The 22,413-nt window shown below is 35.9% G+C and overlaps 1 protein-coding gene across 1 annotated transcript in view; it reads right to left on the bottom strand.

Annotated features, from left to right (window-relative positions):
• The window catches only part of DARS1 (aspartyl-tRNA synthetase 1), a 62,153-nt gene that overhangs the window by 4,201 nt on the left and 35,539 nt on the right, over window positions 1-22,413 (bottom strand). The window contains exons 5-12 of the mRNA XM_020886163.2: window positions 19,003-19,105; window positions 16,441-16,521; window positions 15,382-15,441; window positions 14,172-14,283; window positions 13,196-13,330; window positions 11,244-11,391; window positions 2,079-2,225; window positions 975-1,017 (exon numbers count right to left, since the gene is read on the bottom strand). Coding sequence (XP_020741822.2) covers window positions 975-1,017; window positions 2,079-2,225; window positions 11,244-11,391; window positions 13,196-13,330; window positions 14,172-14,283; window positions 15,382-15,441; window positions 16,441-16,521; window positions 19,003-19,105 — 829 coding nt within the window. The remainder of the gene's footprint in view (window positions 1-974; window positions 1,018-2,078; window positions 2,226-11,243; window positions 11,392-13,195; window positions 13,331-14,171; window positions 14,284-15,381; window positions 15,442-16,440; window positions 16,522-19,002; window positions 19,106-22,413) is intronic.

The following is a 22,413-nucleotide window of genomic DNA, read 5'->3' as shown; positions in this document are numbered from 1 at the left end:
GATGTATTTTAAAACTGTTTTTGTTAAATTATCCCAAATCTCATTGGGTTTTACAAAAACTACATTAAATCTATAAATTATTTGGGAAAAACTGACATCTTTTATCTTCCAAAAACCTTGATTATTTCCCCAATGATTTACATTTTCACCAAGATGTTTAAAATAAATTTAGTAGTTTTTCTCAAATGAAAACAACTGAAATGAATAACATTAACATGAAATTATGATATCTTTGTTAAAAAGAATATTTACTATGTTACCTACATTTAATTAAAAAGAAACAGAAGTGTTTTATCTGTTTTGATGTTAAACATTTTCCCTAAAATTGGCGTGTAGAGGGAATGTCAACAGAGCTGACCCTGGCTCCACTGAAATAGCGTTTTAAAGGTATGAACTCGGTGCTGTGCAGTTTCACAGAGTGTTCCCCCGTCAGTTGAACCATTTTGAGTGAAACCAGCAGGAGGAGCTCAAGGACTGTTTTTATTCAATTACACAATTCTCTTAATTTCTTTAAGACTGCATTAAGTTTAGCTTTTCTCTTTTTTGGAGTTTTATAGAAAAATAAGATAGGAAAGTAGCCTTCATGTAAAAGGCAGAAAAAAATTCATTCACCCTCTAGTCCCACGAGTCAGCAAGGGTAGTCAGGGAAGACCATTTCTAAATAATTTCAATCACCTTGAGGTCCTCTCTAACTAATATGACAATCAGAGCCAGATATCACTCTTAGAGATCCCTCAGTGTAACTTAATACAAAAATCAAACACTGAGCTAATCACACCATTTGGGTTTGCAAAGCCTCAATACTTTTTATTTTTCTAAGAATTAAAAAAAATATTATCCCCCTTGGGTTTTATTTATTCTGGAATATTACCATTCTAGGGAGATTAGTCCCTCATGTAACTTATTACATGTTCTTTAGAATTTAGATATGTTTCAGATTTAGAAAAAGAAATCCAGCATCATAAGAGTCCTACCTTCTCCTTTACCAAACGACCCAACAGTTTTTCATTGGGTGTACTGCAAAAGAAACATGAAATCAGGTGTCTGAGGATCAAACAGCAACTTAAAAGAGTTTTAAGTTTATAAGGAACCCCTTCTATTTGAAGTTCTCAGAGGATAAAAAATTTAGCCAAAATACACAGCTGTCTATTCTGCTCCTTTTAAAAAAGGCACCTACTATTGGAAACCATTCATGGGTATACCTGGGACAGTTAGTCGGTGCTACTCAATATACTTAAATAAAAGTATAAACAGAATTTAGCAATTCACTGATTCAGAAATAACATGAAGTAGTTTCCTACAACTACATATAATGAAAATCTACTACACCAACACAGACTACTCTTGTCATTAAAATGGTTCTACTGCAAAATGGTTTCTCTTTTTTGTTACTCTTTATTAAAGGTTTTAAACCAATTTAAGTTCTATCCTATTTAAGAAAAATTTCCAAAATATATACAAAAATATCATCCAAATTATAGAATTTATGCTTTCCCTTAAATTGTCATCTAGCAATGTAGAAGATGATTAAAGCTATATATATATGTGTATATACATATATGCACATATATATATTCGTTAAACAAATAAAAGTAAATGAGGGTTTTGAGTGAAATATGTTTAAAAATAAAAAACCCTAAAAAAAAAAAATACTCTCTTCCTTCCGATATCAATTATGAATCATTGTGTTGGCTTAAAGTATTTTAACTTAAGAATCACTGAATAAAATATAAGTAGACGGAAATCTCCAATCTTTATTAAACTATCATTTCAAAATTATTTGATCTGAATTTAGATAATAAAATATAGTATATCAAATAGAGAACAGAGACTTGCATAACTTTTAGAGATTGTTAAAAGTTTCACACCTTAACATACAAAAATATTAACGGTTAGGCAAACCACATTAAACATAACAGTTCATTTCAGATCACACATTGAACAAAACAGCATCATACTATATAACCAAAGTTAATAAAACTTAAGTTTACCAAGTAGGTGAAAAACATTCATCAATATATTCATTCTTTTATATCTTAAATCTAATTACTAAAGTTTTAAAAATCACAAATACAAACCTTAGATCTTCTTCATCTCCCATTTCAATTCCAGCTTCCCTAAGCATAGCCAATGCTTCACAATATTCTAATCTTAAAGTTGGCTCCAAAAATTTGAATGGCTCACATGGGAATTGTTTATTCACCATCTGAATTTCAGTTTGAAACCTATATGTACAAGAGTTAATAAAAATGTGAAATAAATGTTTTTAACACAAGAGGTCACTATGGTAATACATAAAGAAAAATTTTTAACCAATACTGTTGAAGTAAGGAACACATAGCTTTTCTCTTCCATGACATTTGATACACATTTTTTTTTTAAAAAAAACAAAGCAACATTTTCAACATATTAGAGGAATTACTCTGTGTGCAGTGATGAGAAAAGGGCAACCTGAGCGGGTTCCAGGGTAGAAACATGCCTTTTCCTGCTCACCCCACTCATCGCCAGACCTCCTAGGGAGGTTGAGGGAGCCTGTACTGAAGAGGCCAGCTGACATGGACCCAAGACCCCACTGTACTACTCTTCCATGTTTCCACTGGTAACTATTTTGAATTCAGAGATAACAGAAGGAAATGCTTTTAGAGCAAAGCTCTTTCCTGTAAGCTCAGCCTCAGTGTAGAAATTGCCTCAGGGACTTTCAAGCTCATCTGTGACAGAAACAGCCAGCAGCTAAGAAAAAAATATCTAGTGGGTATTGAGTCCCTGTTTATGTCACATAAAATCATTCTTTGAATTAGTGTATGCATCAGAAAAAAACTGTTAACAAGAAATTAAGTTAAATAATTAAATGCAAACACTTAAAAAAATATTTAACATCATTTCTCAATGCTGTATTATTTGTCACTGCAGTGGCATTACAGGATGAAAAACTTCCTTTATAATTCATATCAACTAGCACTGTTAGAAACATAAAATACCTATTTTATGAGGCACTAAAAAAAATCTGATTTTTAATACTTTAACAACATTTGTCATCATTGAGGAAGACCAAACTAATGAATATTGTCTTGTTTTCCCCCATTACCATTATACCATAAGTTTGTTTAGGAGAGTGCCTATTTCTTTCGCATTTTAATAATCCCTACAGTATGTTCATCATCTACCTTCTAAATATAACAAATGTTCATTGCACTAAACTGCTGCTGTAGAGGATGGCAAGATTAAAAATGTAGTTTTACTAAAGTATTTATGGATGAAATGGTAGCTGAGATTTGCTTCAGAATAACAGAGCATGGAAGGAAATGGGTAAAACAAAACTGGCCATGGATTGACAATGGTTAAAACTGGGTGATAAGTATATGGGGGTTCATTAGGCTAGTCTACCTTTTTTTGTATGCTATTTAAATTTTTTCATAATCAACAGAATTGAAAAAAGTATGTTTATATTCTATGAAAACAGAAGAAATCATTGATTTATTCAAATCTTGACATAGATGGGTTAAAATGACCCCAAGAATTAATTTTTAAATTGCTTTGCTTTGAACATTAACCCCCATTCATGTTAATCAATGGTAATAAAAAATATGAATATCAATATTTTAAAATACATTTGTTTATTCTTCTGTTAGAGATAAGTACTAATGATAAACACGAGAGGGATAGCAACCACCAAATAACCCAATTTACAACTGACACAGAAACTTAAAATTCCTAAATGATGTATAGAAGACAGGAAGAAGGCTTTTATTTCCAAGTCGCCATCTTAAGCCTACCCATTAAGCCCAGTGATAATGGTGTCTGAATAATCTGTAAGCAGAGATTTGATTAATTCCAAGTGCTCAAATCATGCTTGCTCTTTTGTTACAAAAACCAAAGTGGAAATTCCACTTCCAATATTAAGTAGAGAAGACATCAATACCTAAAATAAATGAGCTTCATAAGCTTTCTTCAATTATAAATGTAAATGAAATAAAAATGTAAAAAAAACGAGGGAGTTCCTTGGTGGTCCAGTGGCTTAAGACCATGTGCTTCCAATGCAGGGGGCCCTAGTTCAAACCCTGGTCAGGGAACTAGATCCCCCTAGCACCACAACTAAAGATTTCACATGCCAAAAGGAAGATCTCATGTGCCACAACTAAGACCTGGTATAGCCAAATAAATAAATTTTAAAAATACACAGTAAATAAGTAATGAGAAAAGCTCTATTCCTTAACTGTAGTTTCAAAAGATATTTTGTTTTACAGGGAGACATTAGTTGTTCTATAGACTAGCTGAATGGAAGTTGCTTAAAATAAACTGTATAGAAATGTTTCAGAGAAAAAAGGGTAAAAAAAAAAAAGTTGGGAGGAGTGGCCAAGATCATAGAATAGGAAGACCTTGAATTTACCTCCTCCCATGGGCACACCAAAATTACAACTATTCACAGAGCAACTATCGATGAGAATGGCCTGAAGGCAAGCAGAAAATATATTCTACAACCAAAGATATAAAGAAGTAACAACAAGACAGATAGGAGCAGCAGAGATGTGACAGAGTCAATATTCACATCCCGAGGCAGGCAACCCACAAAGGAGAGGATAATCACAACTGCAGAGAGCCCCTCCAGGGAATGACAGGTCTGAGGCCCATATTGGGCTCCCCTGGCTAGGGATCCTGCACCAGGAAGACAAGCATCCTCTAGAAGGTCTGACTTTGAAGGCCAGTGGGGCAGGCACTTGGGAGAATTGAAGGTCTGTAGGAAACAGTGAATCCACTTAAAGGGAACATGTTAAATCTCGAGACCTAGGGCAGAAGCAGTAATTTGAAAGGAACCTGGGTCAGAGTCACTTGATGATCTTGCAGAGCCTCCTAAAGAGGCAGGAGGCAACTGAGATTTACCTCTGGGGACAGACATTAGCAGCATCCATTTTGGGCAGCTCATTCTATCATGAAGACACTGCTGCTGGCAAGCACTATCTTGGAACTCTCCTTCTAGCCTATTGGAGCAAGTATCAGGTCGAGCCTACCAGCCAGTTAGCACTAGTACTGGGAAGCCCCAGGCCAAGCAGTCAGCCACACAGGGATACAGTGCCACCCACCATCAGGCCAGGAGCAGCCGTAGACTCCCTGTTCAAAACACCCCAGCTACCCCAGGATTGGGCCATGTCCAACAGAGGGCCCAGGATTGGGTCCACCAAACAGTGGGCCAGCATCAGTTCTGGAAGACCTGTCCTTTCCACCAGTAACCAGAAGCCTCAGCACTAGGCAGCACTTGGCCACCAAATGGGCTGGGGGCCATCCAAGCCCACCGGCATGCCCACAGAAGTCAGCCCTGTCAGGGGGCCTTACATAGCTCACGTATAGCAGGCATCCCTACAACATATTGCTCTACTGAACAGAGGCGACGGTGTCACTGGGCCCCACAGGATGTCTCCTACATGAGGCCATTTCTCCAAGATCAGGAATTATAATTAACCTATCTAACACATAGAAAAAGAAAAATTAAAAATGAGGACAGTTAACAAAACAAAAACAGAGACTGAGAACAAGCTTACGGTTGCCAGGCGGAAGGTTGGGGGAAGGGATAATTAGGAAGTTCGGGAAGGACATATACACACTGCTATATTTAAAATGGATAACCAACAAGGACCTACTGTATAGCACATGGAACTCTGCTCAATGTTACGTGGCAGCCTAGATGGGAAGGGAGTTTGAAGGAGAATAGATACGTGTATACTTATGGCTGAGTCCTTTTGCTGTTCACCTGACACTATTATAACATTGTTAACGGGCTATACCCCAATACAAAATAAAAAGTTAAAAAAAAGTGAAGTCAGAAAAACAAATATTGTATATTAATGCATATATGTAGAATCTAGAAAAATGGTTTAGATATTATTTGCCCAACTGAAATGGAGACAAAGACGTTGAGCACAAAGGTATGGACACCAACGGGGGAGAAGGGGCCTAGGAGGAACTGGGAAATAGGGATTGACATATATACACTACTGATACTATGTATCAGAGAAGGCAATGGCACCCCACTCCAGTACTCTTGCCTGGAAAATCCCATGGATGGAGGAGTGTGGTAGGCTGCGGTCCATGGGGTTGCTAACAGTCACACACGCCTGACCGACTTCACTTCCACGCACTGGAGAAGGAAACAGCAACCCACTCCAGTGTTCTTGCCTGGAGAGTCCCAGGGACAGAGGAGCCTGGGGGGCTGCTGTCTATGGGGTTGCACAGTCGGACACGACTGAAGTGACTTAGCAGCAGCAGCAGACACTATGTGTAAAGTAGATAACTAATGAGAAGATGCTGGAGAGGCTTAGGGAAGCCTACGCAGTGCTCTACCGTGACCTACGTGGGAAGGTAATCCAAAAAACAGGGGAGGTATGTATACATACATATACATACATACTCACTTTACTGCACGGGAGAAACTAGCACAACATTGTCAACAACTATATACTGCAATAAAAATGGAAACAAACAAAAAAAATGAGGACAGTTTAAGTGACCTCTGGGACAACATCAAGCACACAGACATTCACATTATACAAATCCAAGACGGAAAAGAAAGGGGCAGAGAATGCATTTAAAGACATAATGGCAGAAAACTTCCATAACTGGAAAGGAAAAAGATATCCAGGCCCAGAAAGTACAGAGAGTCCCAAATAAGATCAACCCAAAGAGGTCCACAAGTTCACTGTGTGTGCTTAGTCACTCAGTCATGTCTGACTCTTTACAACTCCACGGACTGTAGCCTGCCAGGCTCTTCTGTCTATGGGGATTCTCCAGTCAAGATTGCTGGAGTGGGTTGCCATGCCCTCCTCCAGGGGATCTTCCCGACCCAGGTCTCCTGCATTGGAGGCAGATTCTTTACTGTCTGAGCTACCAGGGAAGCCCAAGAATACTGGAGTGGGTAGCCTATCCCTTCTCCAGGGGATCTCTCTGACTCAGGAATCAAACTGGGGTCTCCTGCATTGCAGGTGGATTCTTTACCAGCTGAGCTACTGGGGAAGCCCTGTAGGTTCTTTATCACACTGTAATTAGGCAAAAATTAAAGACAGAGAATATTAAAAGCAGCAATGGAAAAGTAACTGGTTACATACAAGGGAACTCCCGTAAGTAGATTAGATGATACTCCCCTAAGGGGATTAGATGATACAGAGGAACAAACTAGTGTACTGGAAGACCAAGTGGTGGAAATCACTCAAGCTGAACCTACATATATAGGTTGCTATAGATAAACCTCATGGTAACCATATGCCAAAAATCTATAATAGATACACACACATAAGAGAAAGGAATTTATATTAACACTAAAGATAATCATCAAGTCATAAGAAGAAAAAAGAAGAAACAAAAAAGAAATAAAAAAACCTGAAGGCAATTTACAAAATAGCAATAAGAACATACTACATGTAAATGGACTAAATGCCCCAAATGACACAGAGTAGCTGAATGGATGAAATAAACAAGGTCCATACATATGTTGTCTGCAAGAGACTTACCTCAGATCCAAAGACACACTCAGACCAAAAGTAAGAGGATGGAAAAAAATGTTCCATGCAAATGGAAATGAGAAGGACATTACATAATGATAAAGGGATCAATCCAACAAGAAGATCTAACAACTATAAATATACCCAACATAGGAGCACCTAAATGATAAAGCAAATGTTAACATAAGGGAAAACTAACACAATAACACAAAACAGTAGAAGACTTTTAACTCCCCACTTACATCCATAGTCAGATCACCCAGACAGAAAATCAGTAAGGAAACAATGATGAAATGAACTTAAAAGACATATACACACACACAGGCCATTCCATCCAAAAGCAGCAGGATGCACATTATTTTCAAGTACACAGGGAACATTCTCCAGGATAGATCACACAGTAGGCCACAAGACAAGTCTCAGTAAAGTTAAACTTAAAATCCTATTCTGGATCTTTTCTGACCACACTCAAAGAGACTAGAAATCAACTACAAGGTGAAAAACAAACAAACAAAAAACCCCAGCAAAACCCACTAACACATAGAGGCTAAACAATATGGTTCTAAACAACCAATGGGTTACAGAAAATATCAAAAAGGAAATAAAAAAATACCTAGAGACAAGTGAAAACAAACACATCAATCCAAAGTCTGCAGGATGCAGCAAAAACAGTTCTAAGAGGGAAGTTTACAGTGATAAAAGCCTACCTTAGGAAATAAGAAAGGTCTCAAACAATCTAACCTGACTTAAAGGAATGAGAAAGAAACAAGCAAAGACCAAGGTTACTAAAAGGAAAAAAGTAATAATGATCAGAGTAAAAAGAAATAAATAGACTAAAAAAAAAAAAAAATCCAAATCAGTAGCATCAGAAATGAAAAAGAACTTAAACTGACACCACAGAAATATAATAAAAGGTCATAGGAGATTATTATGAATACATATATGCCAATAAACTGAACAACCTAGAAGAAATGGATAAACCCCTAGAAATGTGAAATATCTAAAGACCGAATCAGGAAGAAATAGAAAATGTGAATAGAACAATTAACAGTAATGATGTTGAATCAGTAATAAAAAAACATACTCTCAACAAACAAAAGTCCAAGACCAGATGGCTTTAGAGGTGAATTCTACCAATACTTAAAGAATTAACAAGTATACTTCTCATCCTATTCAAAAAAGTTCCAGAGGAAGAAATGCTTCTGAACTCATTCTATAAAACCAGCACCACATTGATACCAAAACCAGACAAAAAGGAAAATTATATGCAAAAATCCTTAAAAATTAGCAAACTGAAATCAATAATATATTAAAAAGATCATACACCATGATCAACTGGGATCTATCCCAGGAATGCATAGATGGTTCAACACCCACAAATTAATCAGTGTGATCCACTACATTAACAAACTCAGGAATAAAATCATACTATCATCTCAACAAAGAACTTTATGACAAAATTCAATGTCCATTTATGATAAAAACTCTCAACAAAGGTACAGAGGGAACATACCTTGTGTACTGTTGGTATTAATTAACCACCATGGAAAACAGTATAGACATCCTCAAAAAATTAGAAATAGATACAATTTAGCAGTTCCACTTCTGGATATTTTTTGAAGAAATTAAAAAAAAACTAATTTGAAAATATATATGTGTGTGTGTATATATATATCCCTAAGTTCATCTCAGCATTATGACTTCAACAGTCAAGATATGGAAGCAACCTAAATGTCCACTGATAGATGAATAAAGAAGATGTAGTGTGTACACACACACACACACATATATATAGACACACTGGAGAAGGAGATGGCAACCCATTTCAGTATTCTTGCCTGGAAAATCCTATGGACAGAGGAGCCTGGAGAGCTATAGTCCACGGGGTCTATAAAAGTTGGACACAACTGAGCAACCAAACAACAACAGACACACACTGGAATGTTACTTAGCCATAAAAGAATGAAATCTTGTCATCTGTGACAATATAGATGAATGTAGAGGGTATTATGTGAAGAGAAATAAGTCTGACAGAGAAAGACAAATACCATATGGTTTTACTTGTAAGTGGAATCTAACAAAACAAAAGACAGAACAGAACAGAACCAGACGCAGAGTTACAGAGAACAAACTAGTAGTTATCAGAGTAGAAGGGGTTTGGGGGGTGAGTGAAACAGGTAAGGGGGATTAAGAAAAACAAATTCCCAGTTAAAAAAAAAAAGTCATGGGGATGAATGGTACAGCATGAGAAATACAGTCAATTATATTGCAGAAATGTGGAATCACTATGTTGTGCACTGGAACCAACATAGTGGAATAGGTCAATTATACCTCAGTTAAAAAAGGCATCAAAATATTAATGATGGTTATTCTCTGGGGGATGGGATTATGGGGGATTGTTAATTTTTATTTTATGCTTTTATTTCTAGCTGTCTGCAATAAACATATATTGCTTGTAAAATCAAAAAGAAAACAATACATGTCATGAGAAAAAAAAAATCAGTGGTCTTCAAATAGGAATTTTAAATACAATCTTCGTCAGTTATCAAAGCACTAGATAAATCTGTCATATCCAACTTAATACTTGTAGTACTCTCAAAAGTATGGAGAAAAGAAAAGAGAAAAAAAGACACTCTTGGTCCTAGTTAACGTGCCTTCCATCCTCTTATTTTCTCTATTTTAAACATTATCATAAGAAAACAATTTTTAATGCACTTTTAATGCAGAAACTAGTTGCCAGTTTAAAGGCTGTACAGAAAGTGAACATTTAACATAATTCAATTTTATGAACACCCAGACACGCCTAATAATTTCTATAAATGTGTCAATTCACCAGGCCCACATAAGCTGAAAGTCCTTTCAGTATACCAGTTTCTAATTTCTACTGAGCACTCACTGTAAATATAAACTGATCAAAAAATTTAAACAGTCTCAACACAGGCTTAACTTACACAGTAAGATTAGAAACTGAAAGACTAAGGGGATTCTTTAACTCTGAGGTAAGTAATAATATTATCTTCACTTGTAACAGCAGAGGAAACTGAGGCACAGAGTTATATAACTTCCAAAATGCCCACACAAGATATATAGCCAACTTGGGATTTGATCTTAGGTTACCTGGACCTAGCTGAGCTGAAGCTCTGAAATACTATTCCCTCCCTGTGCTCTCTTGATTAGTCATGTCCGACTCTTTGCAAACCTCAAGGACTGTAGTCTGCCAGGTTCCTCTGTCCATGGGATTCTCCGGGCAAGAATATTGGAGTGGGCTGCCATTTCCTCCTCCAGGGGATCTTCCCCACCCAGGAATTGAACCTCTGTCTCCAGAGTCTTCTGCACTGGCAGGCAGATTCTTTACCACTGAGCCTCCTGGGAAGTCCTACTATCTCATACTACCTCTCAAATAATAAACTGCTATAAAGGTAACATAGGCTCTATTTCTGAGAAGTTGAGGATGTAAAATATTGAGGAAAAAACAAATATAGTTAGGCTGCTTACAATCTGGTAGATTAGCTAGCTAGCTTAACTGGCTGCAGCCCTAACTGACTGGGATTCAGACGTACTCTTTTGAGTGTGGATTTTCCCACTAATTAACTAATAATCTAACTGGCAAATCTTTATATATGTATATGTATTTTTTTTTAATTTTTTTTCAATAAAAGCTTAGTTTACATGTTTTAAGAACTGCTTCATTTTGGAGAACTTAAACTGTTTTAAAAATTAGATTCATCTAAGGTTATAAAATATATATATTTTTACCTTTTCTGAAGTCCTTTGAATATCTGCACTAAAGTGTCGGCAATTTCTTCCACAACTTCATGGTAATGGTAATTAAAAGCCATTTCAATATCCAAGCCAACAAATTCAGTCAGATGTCTGTGTGTATTAGAGTCTTCAGCTCTGAATACTGTAACATTAATAAAAGAAAATGGTAAATGGTGTTTACATAGTATGTAAATACATAATTAGCATACATTACACAGCACAGTAAATGGTGTTTTAAATTTTGGATAAATTGGGATTTAAATACAAAAATTCTATTTACTAGTACTCCAGTGGCACTATTTAATTATCATTATAGGGTTGGAAAAAAATCTTTGATAAGTCATCTGTCTCAGCATTCTCATGGATGGCAAGTTCATTACAAATTCCTATAGTCGTAAAAGCTGTAACAAATGTAAATTAATAAATGAGACTCATGAGAATCCCAAGGGAATGCAAGATTCTGAAGTGCCTTCTCAATAATTAAAATAGATTCAATACAGTGAGTTCTCAATTTTATTAAAACTTGACTCAAGCTAAATGAAATCTGTGCAGATGGAGTAATATTACACACTCCAGCCATTCCCCAGTCCAGCTGCTATTATCCTCGCTGCACTTTCCTCCTCTCCAGTCTTCCTGACTCTGCTCGCTCCATTTTTTGTATCACTGCAAGATTGATATAATCTATAACTCATCCTTGCTCAGTAACTTACAATGGTTCCCAAATGACTACCGTAATAAAGACAAAATGTTTAAAACCATGTCATGCTTTCATAATTTAGTCCTATCCTGTGTTTCCCATTTCTTAATACTAATTAGTCTTATTTTTATTTCCTCCCATGCTCTTTACTCATCTTGCCTCCTCTGACTAGAACGCCAATCCCCATTGTCTATCTCCTAGTCTGTCCTTAGAGCCCACTTCAGTATGAACTCTCTCATTGTGACTCTAGCAAATTCCATCTTCTCCCCTTTTTACACTCTCTAAACTATATAATTAACACCAATCTGCTGATTGCACAGCACGATCTGATTAACTGCTGTGAAAATCAGTTGATTACTCCCTGTGACTGCTGTATGTATACACGTCTTATTCTGTCTTGAAAGGAGGGAGAATGATTTTCCTTTCACAAAGCATGGTCTGTCTGCAAATCAGCAGCATCAGCAGTACCTGGGAACATGTGAGAACTGCAGAATCTTAAGCCTCATCCCTGACCTACTGGTCAGAATCTGCATTTTAACAAGGCCCCCAGGTGACTCATGTGTACATAAACATTTGAGAAGTGCTGGTTGATTCTTCTTTTATGTACACGGAACCCAGAGCAAGGCTGTATACATGCAGTAGGTGTTCAACATATAATTGTTTAATAGATTCAGAAAACTAAAAAGCTTAAAGATCTTGCCAGTTTTTCTATTAGCAGGTATTTAATTTTTATTAGGCCATCAAAAAACTTACATATATACAAAAATTTGGTGAGTTTTAAAGAATGAAGTAAAGCTAGTTTTTGCTTATAATTAGTCTCGTAAAAGAATCTGTCACATGATTGTGTGTGCTTACTTGGACTTGTAGCAACTATATCTTAAAAACTATGTTAATATAACCTACTAAATAGCATACATTTGTACTAATTTCTAATGGGCTTTAGCATATTAACAATACTAACAACAGTACAAATAGTAATAGTGAAACAGAACAGCTTTGGAATACAATTGGTAGCACATTTGTAAACTTCCAAGAGTAGCAAACGGGCTATCAAGGACAACAAACTTTATTATTTGGAAGGTCTGCCTAAGTACACTGTCATTTTTTACCTCAAAGTCTAGTGTCTATGTAGTCAGCATATAAAAAGATTTAAGCTTTCAAAATGTCTGCATGTAAAATGTGTTTCTAAAACCATTACTATGGTACAATTAATGAATTCTGAGAAAACCGTAACTGCCAAAAACCTTACCTGGCCCAATACAGAAAACCTTCTCAAAATCAGCACAAATACACATTTGCTTGTACAGCTGTGGAGACTGAGCCAGGTATGCATTATTTTTAAAATATGACACAGTAAATACATTGGCTCCTCCTTCACTGGCAGCTGAAATGTAAACATTTAAGTTATCACAAGTAATTGTAAACTTATCAATGCAAACTTCTAGTAAAAACAGTTTATACTTTTGGTTCAAGTATTTCACTAAAAGAAACAACTAGAAAATCAAGAATTGCAGAGAAACTATAATCATAATATGTCATATCTCACTAAAAAAAAAAAAGTCATATCTCTGATTCTAAACAGTTTACATTTAGGACAGACTTACTTCTTTGGCTGCACCTCCATTTTACTTCTTTTGCTATGTATCCTCTCTTTCTACATCAATTTTAAACCTATTAAAGCTACTCTGGAGTTATAAAAATTTTTTTAAATGGGAAAAAAGATATAATTAAAATCCATTCATAACATTTTATTGTTATTTAAGTAACTGAAAAAGTTAAATGATTAAAAATGTTAAGTTTCTCATTAAGAATAAGAATTAATGAGGTTTTCCCATCTGTAGTATCTAGTAACTTGACATTGCAGTTTATAAAAAACAAAATTGTAATACCAATTAGAAAGAAATCTGCATCATGAAAGCAGTTTCTGATGTACCCTATATTAACAAAACAATCTTGCTTTATGTGCTACTGCCTTATTTTATAATCATTATCATGTAATGACTCCTGAAGTAGGGAATTTAGTATTACTGGTGTTAGCGATATCTGACTGCTGCTATACAGCATAGTCTTCCAAACAGTCTCATAGCAAGAAACCTAAGGAACACTTGGGACTCTTAAATTAAAAAACAAAACAAATGAAAAAAAATCCCCCACAGAAAATCTAATACGAAGCCAACTTTGGGGAAACCAATTTATTTTAAAAACATAAGGGAAATAAAGCATACCTGAGATAATTTTAGGAGTTTGTATCTCCACAAAACCCTTGTTAGTTAAAGTTTCTCGGAAAAGATGGCAGATGCCAGACTGGAGACGGAAGATTGCCTGACTAGTTGATGTCTATAAGACAACAATAAAATCTAATTAAATCAATTTGACACATTAACTGAGACAGAGTACTTTCTAATCAGGCCACATGCCTGGGAAATTCATACAGAAAATAATTCATTATATGAGAGAAAAGTTAGGTGCTAACAATCAGTATAGGGATCTATTTTGGAATTTTTCATATTCTAGAAGGAGAATTACAATTTTGCTCTTTTATTTCCAACCAAAGAAAAATACTTTTCAGGCCAAATGCTAGAGGCACAACCAATAACCTGTGTGAACAAATAGCTAATATAGTAGGATGTCTAACTATTGTGGCCAAAATTATGAAAAACCTGAGGTTTCTAGGCAGTATTAAGAGAACTTTTGATTACTGCTAACCTTTTCTACATACTGTAAATGAAAATGGAAAAGGTAAAAAGCAGGCAAAAAAGCAAATAATCAGGGGAAAAATGAGTATACAATAAGGGCAGACAAATTAGAAAGAACTCTTAAGGTGACAAAGCATTTAAACTTTAGGTAGATTATTTAAGTAAAGGAGGAAGATGTGGTCAAAACATTAAGAAAGAGATGACATTGGTTTTACGATGATGAAACCACTGAACTCTTTCACTTGCAACCAAACCAGAAAGGGAAACAGAAGACCTATGTATGGGATTACTATATACACCACCAGAGCCAACTACTTCTTTATTATGAACTCTGTGCTCAGATCAAATTCAAAGGATTGAGGCATTAACTGCTAATGTCTACCTGATCATTCTAAAGTGTGCACAGAACTTCTTTCACAATTATGTAGTGACAACTAATTATGTTTTTTCTTGCTGACTATCATGTCTGAAACAGGTACTACCTGGGAGTAAGCCCATTTATTAGCTTCACGCTCCTTTGTCATTTTAAAATGAAGCAAGTCAGTATCCTGTGAACTATTACTTGACTGTCCTTGTTGCCTGCAATTCTTTTTAGGGGAAGGGTGAGTCAGGTAAATTACTTCTTGTATTATCATATAGGCAAATGCCAATTAGTTCTATAAACCTGAGTCAGGTATGGTACTCTTGCCCACCTTGATTTCAGCACAATCATGTCACTAAATAAACAAACAAGGCATACCCTAAGATCAATGACTCTGTTGTCTAATCTCGTATCCTGGTTAACAGTAGCTCTTCCTTCCTAAAAAAAGGATAAAAAAACCCAGATTTTATTAACTTTTTTTAAGGACACAAACAACATTTGTAGAAGTCATGTTAATTTTTAAATGAGAATAGGTATACTCATGTGTGTTCACATTATATCCCCAAATCAAAGATCCTAGAAATAAGTGGGGTCAGAGAGAAATTATTAAACAGAAAGAGAGCTTGAAAGAAGAGAAATGAGAATGAATTAAGCTAAATGCTTTTTATCCACCTCCCACACCCAAACCTTTGACTCATTACTGGGATATCAGAATAATTAAACTGTCACAATCACTGATCCCTGGAGTTTACCTGTTAGTTGAAAATGGAAGAACAAATAAAAGCTGACAAAGAACAGTGGTTCTCAAAGCATGTTTTGGGGACCAGTGAGACACCTTCAGAGAGTCTGTGAAGTCAAACCTACATTTCACAATAATATCTTTAAACACCCATTTTTTTCCTGACTATATTTAGAAGTTTTCCAAAGGCTTTATGATGTGTGCAGACAACAGAATGAATGCTGAGGCAGATATGAAAATCTAATTGTTGTGTATCGAGCCATGATACTACCAAGAATATAGACATGTAACAAAAAAATGTTACTTTTGACATTAAAAAATACATTTCATATGTTATTGCTGTTTTTATTATTTATATAGGCATACACAGACACATAATCTAATTATATTATTATTTTTAATAAAGTCATAAATATTAAAAATTTTGTCTTAACTTTTAATACTGTATCTAATACTGTAAATGGTGGTAGACATACCTATAAAAATAAAAGCTTGTGGGGTCAATTATTTTTAAAAATGTAAAGGAATCCTGAGAGCAAAAAGTTTGAGAACTTTTAATGTAAGAATAGCTTTCAATGAAAATGAAGCTCAAATCAACTCATAGGTACCTTTCTTACAAAAGTAGGACATCAAGTTATCAATGTTGTGTAAACTAAATATACAGAGGAAGCACATTATTTCAAAAGTATAGTTTTCACCTCTTCTCCTTCTACTTCAGGCCGAACAGCATCGTCCAGCTGCAGGGGCAGGCGGGGTTCAGCTGAACTGATCACATAAATCTGAAAGTGAGAGATTACCAAAAATATCAAGAAGCACACAAAACCTGTTATCTTTTGCTTAAGAAAATCTACAGTTGACTTAACACGAGAAACATTGTTTGCATACATCTTTAACTGAAACTACTTGCTAAAATCAAACAAGATGGCACATGTTTCTACACCTACAAGATGGGGTTAATAGTTATTTCCGGTCTATATCCCTGTGTTGCTGGAATAGTCAAATGAAATAACATATGTATGAAGACTTTGTAAACTCTTAAGGTGCCCACCAGTATCATAGTTGAGGGGTCTGGCTTAAGGTCTCTTTTTGTCAAAGGAAACTTGTCACAGGCAAATAACCTTACCTAGAGCTTCAATATTCTTCCGTAAAATGAGGCTGGTGTTAAGAATCAAATGGAATAAAGAATAAGAAAACACTTTGATTGTTTGAAGGTGCCATTAACAAATAAGTTATCGTGACTGTTAACAGTATTTGGCTGTTTCTACCACCAGGATCAAAGTCAGCTCAACTTTGCCGCACTGCTCCTTCCTTTCCTCATTCATTTTCTAAATATCCCTTCACTGCCTTCTTTCATCAAGTGTATCCAGTATATCTTGCTTCCTGCTGCTCTCCTGGTTGGGAGCTGCTAGAGAAGGTGTTTTTATTCAAACTAAACGCACATTTTAGTGCTAAAAAGCAGTTAGGTCATAAAGAAGGAGATGGGTTTTTTAGCCACTTAAATGCATGTTACCCTATTAGTTTCCCCCAACTATTCCTGGAAAATCTGCTAAAGCACAAGAGGAAAACAGACTTTACTTAGCTAATTACAGAAAGGAAATTATATTCTTCCAGTTGGTAAAAAACATTTAGCATTCAGCTCAGACACTTCAAGAAAAAGTATCAGAAGGATACTCCAGTCCTACTCATAGTAAAATAGAACTCTTTGTCGCCATCCTCTATACCCAAGTTTTTGTGCTTCCCTTTGATTAGTTAACTTCCCTTTGATTAGAAACTTCCCAATGCAAAGCTGGAGATCTGGACAGCTACCTCTTTCATTTTTCTAACTAGTAGAAAAATCTCCTTCATTAGGTTGTGACCACTTTCATCCCCCAAACTTCACATAGTGCTTGGTACTACTCAGTAACTGCGGGCTGGATAAATAAGTGATAAGAGAGTCTTTGCTTATTATAAAATTCTATTTAGTATACAGTGTTTTATGCTTTGTGAGATACTTTATAATTATTTTTCTTAAGGCAAAATTTGTCTGCAAGCACTGTAGGCTTTATATTTAACGTTTATTAAGGTTTAACTGGATCCTAGGTAATTAAAATATTTTAGAAATACATTTACTTGCTCTAGTCACTAATATTTTATGTATTCAAGTATTGAAAAAGATGTTACTTGGAAGATAGGGTTTTTTTTTTTTTTTTCCCCTTGGTCAGCATACCTTTAGATCAGTTTGCCTTTATTAGGTTATAGACTTCCTGGTGTGGTTAGTTTGAAATAAGACGTACAAAAAGAGAACAAAGTAATTTGGCAAGTTAGGTCAGTAAAAAATACAAGATTTTCTAACTCTTAAAGAGTTTCATGACAATTAATTTCAATTAAATACAACCTCTACTACCAAATTAGCATGCATGGATCAATCTGTCCTTCTGCATCCATCTGTTTTTGCCCACCTACCTGACATGTACACACACACACACACACACACACACACACACGGTTAGAGTGGGAAAGGACTATTCCATAAGAGAAATTCAATGAAGAATATTGCGGATACAAACTAGGTCTGGATCTGAGAATGTAGGTTGCAGGTTCAAGATTGCAGGGTTATTTCAAAAATACTAAATATATGTGAATTCACTTATAACACTGTTAGTTTGTATGTCTAAGAAAATAAATGTGGGATAAATCTTATGTGAAAAAGTTATTGCTGGAATGTAAGCCCGATACAGTATTATCTCTTTTGACTTTTCTATACTGTAAAATACCAGAAATACAATGATTACAAGGCAATACAATGATTAATAAGAGTTAGTATAATGAATCAACCTTCATTCAAAGAAGCTGACAGCAAAATAGATTCATGATAGTGAATAAAGTTTTTCAGATGTGTTTCATACTTTCCCTGTGTGGTATGGGAGATGTACCATGTCAACAAGCCTGGGCTAGCCTGCAGGATGAGGAGAATTACAGGGACAGATGTCCCAGGAATGTCAGTGAGCCCAGTTGATACATCACATTGTACAGATCACGCATCCCAGATGCTGACCCCAATTCCCTTACTGCACAGAATTATGAACAAATAATAAATGTTTGTTGTTTTAAGTTGCTAAGTATTGAGGTGGTTTGTTATATGACAAAAACTAGTTGAGTCAATAATCAATTTATAAATCTCAATATTTTATAGCAACTCTAATTACAGAGTTGATGTGAATAGTTGTAAGAACTATTCAAATCTATTTCTGGACACAATTTTATATTTTGAAAAAAATTACCTTTTGAACATGTAACTCTACATCTTGTTGTGTACAGCTTCCAATTTTCTGATTCACGTTTCTCACAACGCCTTCCACATCGACGATGCTCTCTTTGTTGATGCTGTCAGAAGAAAAACATTCCCAACTTTAATCATCTTGTCAGAGGTGTCAGAACTTGTTTGGTGTTTCACCAGGAAAGCTGAACACATTCAATTCTTCTTTAACATGGTAAGCCACATGAGATAAAGCCAGCCGCTTTAACCTGCCTGTAATAAGCCACCATGTAGCACACCTTGTGAAACTTCTTGAAGAGCTGACTTTCCAGACCCCATAATTTAGTTACCGTTTATAAAATACTCTAGACATAGCAGATAACAGGACCAGCACTGAACTGTGAAAAAGTCTTTCAGTTATTTATTAAAGAATATCTCCCTACCCACAGTTGAAATTTACTAAGATCAGCATTTCCCATGAAGAGAAACATATGGCTTCAATAAATGCAATTACTGGTATGTAACAGAAGTACATTAATGTAGAAATACATTAAATAATAGAAGAAGGTCAACTGAAAAGATTTCAAGGCAATAAGAGGACATTAGAGTACTACAATGAAACCTTCATTGCCTAAAGTTTCTGAGTACACACTGTCACTGGATTTGTGGCAGACACCCTATTGCATTGTGTACTTTCATTTAAGAACGCCTACCTGAAGCTAGCTAAATATAAACTATGAGTAAAAAAACTGTATCTCCTGAGCAATTTAATTCTATAACAAACTTGAATTTTGAATACCAGACACTTAAAATCGGAGATAATTGATTATTTTTTGGTCTCTTGTATATAACCAAGGGAAAAAAAGTGGAATCTAAAATAGTGGTTCCCATACAAAATGTATCAGCTCTCCTCTTGTGTATATTCTTGTACTGACAGAACATGTCACTGTACATTTGTGGAAAACGATAAAATTTTAACTTTCAGATCTCGGCGAGTGATGTCAGCATGACGGCAGTTCAACTGGCCAAATGCAAATTCCCATGTAAAACTATTAGTTAAAACTCTCAGGTGGTAACTGAAGCTACATAAGTGAGTTGAAAAGAGAAGGAAAGAAGAAAAATGCCAAAGTGACAACTGACAGATAATAGATTTCCTGGGGCAGCCGGCATAATGGAAAGGGCAAAAATGGATTAGGAAAATCTGTCCTGGACTCCCCGTTTATCTGCTATCATAAGCTCCAGTTAACTTCTGCATTACGGTCTCATGGCTCAAGTATCCCTACACAAAATTCTGCAAGATGGATGACCAGAATCTAAACAAAGCAAAACAACAATAAAAAGATTTAACCACAATAAGAAAAAGTCTATTCATTTGGATAAAGAACTGGGTCCTTATTAGTTATGGAGCTATCTGATAAGATCCTAGAAATCTAACAACTTATATTATAAACCATTTCAACAAACATTTGGGTTGGAAAAGGATCATATAATAGGTTAAGCGTCATGAAGTAAGACACTTTTTTTGCCCTTCCAATCCCGATATTTGCCTTTGTTTCTAGTAGTTATGTGCTAGAAGAGCAGACTTAGATCATGATAAAATAATTCCGTTCTAATATCTCTATGGCTTTATCTATATCTATCTGTCCCTATTTACTCATGCACATGAATGAATTCAGAAGAATAAACATTAAAACAAAACTAAAAGAAAAGTCAAATTTGTGAAAAAGGGTAGGCTAGAACTTGCTTGTTAAAACTAGTAAAAGCTTATATGAGGGCTTAGAATGGGAAAGACTAGAGATCTCTTCAAGAAAATTAGAGATTCCAAGGGAACATTTCATGCAAAGATGGGCTCAATAAAGGACAGAAATGGTATGGACCTAATAGAAGCAGAAGATATTAAGAAAAGGTAGTAAGAATACACAGAAGAACTGTACAAAAAAGATCTTCACGATCCAGATAATCACGATGGTGTGATCACTCACCAAGAACCAGACATCCTGGAATGTGAAGTCAAGTGGGCCTTAGGAAGCATCACTATGAACAAAGCTAGTGGAGGTGATGGAATTGCAGTTGAGCTATTTCAAATCCTGAAAGATGATGCTGTGAAAGTGCTGCATTCAATATGCCAGCAAATTTGGAAAACTTAGCAGTGACCACAGGACTGGAAAAGGTCAGTTTTCATTTTAATCCCTAAGAAAGGTACACCAAAGAATGCTCAAACTTACGCACATTGCACTCATCTCACATGCCAGCAAAGTAATGCTCAAAATTCTATAAGCCAGGCTTCAGCAATACGTAAACTGTGAACTTCCAGATGTTCAAGCTGGTTTTAGAAAAGGCTGAGAAACCAGACATCAAATTGTCAACATCCACTGGATCATTGAAAAAGCAAGAATTCCAGGAAAACATCTATTTCTGCTTTATTGACTATGCCAAAGCCTTTGACTGTGTGGATCACAATAAACTGGAAAATTCTGAAAGAGATGGGAATACCAGACCACCTGACCTGCCTCTTGAGACATCTGCATGCAGGTCAGGAAGCAACAGTTAGAACTGGACATGGACCAACAGACTGGTTCCAAATAGGAAAAGGAGTACATCAAAGCTGTATATTGTCACCCTGCTTATCTAACTTATATGCAGAGTACATGGTGGCTGGATGAAGAACAAGCTGGAATCAAGATTGCTGGGAGAAATACCAATAACCTCAGATATGCAGATGACACTACCCTTATGGCAGAAAGCAAAGAACTAAAGAGCCTCTTGATGAAAGTGAAAGAGGAGAGTGAAAAAGTTGGCTTAAAGCTCAACATTCAGAAAACTAAGATCATGGCATCTGGTCCCATCACTTCATGGCAAATAGATGGAAAAACAGTGGAAATAGTGGCAGAGTTTATTTTTTTGGGCTCTAAAATCACTGCAGATGGTGACTGTAGTCATGAAACTAAAAGACGCTTACTCCTTGGAAGAAAAGTTATGACCAACCTAGGCAGCATATTAAAAAACAGAGACATTACTTTGCCAACAAAGGTCCGTCTAGTCAAGGCTGTGGTTTTTCCAGTAGCCATGTATGGATGTGAGAGTTGTTGGATGATAAAGAAAGCTGAGTGCTGAAGAATTGATGCTTCTGAACTGTGGTGTTGGAGAAGATTCTTGAGAGTCCCTTGGACTGCAAGGAGATCCAACCAATCCATCCTAAAGGAAATCAGTCCTGAATGTTCATTGGAAGGACTGATGTTGAAGCTGAAACTCCAATACTTTGGCCACCTGATGTGAAGAGCTGACTCATCTGAAAAGACCCTGATGCTGGGAGGGATTGGGGGCAGGAGGAGAAGGGGACGACAGGGGAGGAAACAGTTGGATGGCATTGCTGACTCAATGGACATGAGTTTGAGTAAACTCTGGGAGTTGGTGATGGACAGGGAGGCTTGGTGTG

Source organism: Odocoileus virginianus, chromosome 13 (assembly GCF_023699985.2).
Source record: "Odocoileus virginianus isolate 20LAN1187 ecotype Illinois chromosome 13, Ovbor_1.2, whole genome shotgun sequence".
In the NCBI taxonomy this organism is placed as follows: Eukaryota; Metazoa; Chordata; class Mammalia; order Artiodactyla; family Cervidae; genus Odocoileus; species Odocoileus virginianus.
The sequence above is the reverse complement of the archived record's forward strand: the minus strand, read 5'-3'. Positions and strand labels throughout refer to the sequence as shown.